General features: G+C 60.7%; 1 protein-coding gene across 1 annotated transcript in view; it reads right to left on the bottom strand.

Moving 5' to 3' along the window:
* The window catches only part of EMH_0005680 (uncharacterized protein), a gene marked incomplete at both ends in the record, with an annotated part of 12,040 nt that overhangs the window by 7,339 nt on the left and 4,052 nt on the right, over positions 1–649 (bottom strand). Inside the window, 2 exons of the mRNA XM_013497279.1 lie at positions 110–316; positions 552–636. Of these exons, the coding sequence (XP_013352733.1) occupies positions 110–316; positions 552–636 (292 nt within the window). The remainder of the gene's footprint in view (positions 1–109; positions 317–551; positions 637–649) is intronic.

The raw sequence follows: 649 nt of genomic DNA, 5'->3' as shown, positions 1-649 counted from the left end.
ACGACAAACACAGCCGCAGCAACAGCAGATGCAGCATCAGCAGCAGCACCAGCAGCAACATCAGCAGCAGCACCAGCAGCAGCAGCAGCAGCAGCAGCTGCAACAATACCCGCTTGGCTCTTGGCTTGCTGCGAGCTTAGAAAGGGGGCGACGGTCTGCTGCAGCAACTCATCACTGACACGGGAAGTAGGCAGCAGCAGCAGCCGCCCAGCCAGCTCCTGCTGCTGCGCGGTGAGGGTATGCAGCTGCTGCTGCACCAGCTGCTGCTGCACCTCCACTGCAGCAGTCCTTACGACGCCCGCAGCTGCAAAGCTCCCTGAACACGCCAACGCAGCAGCAGCAGCAGCAGCAGCAGCAGCAGCAGCAACATAGGATACACATCCAGCAGCAGCAAACGAGAAAATAACACGGCAGCAGCAACAGACGCCGAAGCACCAACCAAAGCCACACCGACGACACGCATGCAGCAGCATGTACAAATCACAGCAGCAGCAACAGCAGCACGAGCAGCAGCAGCAGCAACAACAGCAGCAGCAGCAGCAAACACCTACCGACAGCTGCAGCCGCGCAGGGCGTCTGTGCGTAGCAGCGGGTGACGAAGGCCTTCTCCTCGCACTCCCACAGCAGCTGAACAGGCTGCAGCTGCTGC

Source organism: Eimeria mitis, genomic scaffold (genome assembly GCF_000499745.2).
Source record: "Eimeria mitis Houghton genomic scaffold, Emh_scaff258, whole genome shotgun sequence".
NCBI classification, from domain to species: domain Eukaryota; phylum Apicomplexa; class Conoidasida; order Eucoccidiorida; family Eimeriidae; genus Eimeria; species Eimeria mitis.
The sequence above is the reverse complement of the archived record's forward strand: the minus strand, read 5'-3'. Positions and strand labels throughout refer to the sequence as shown.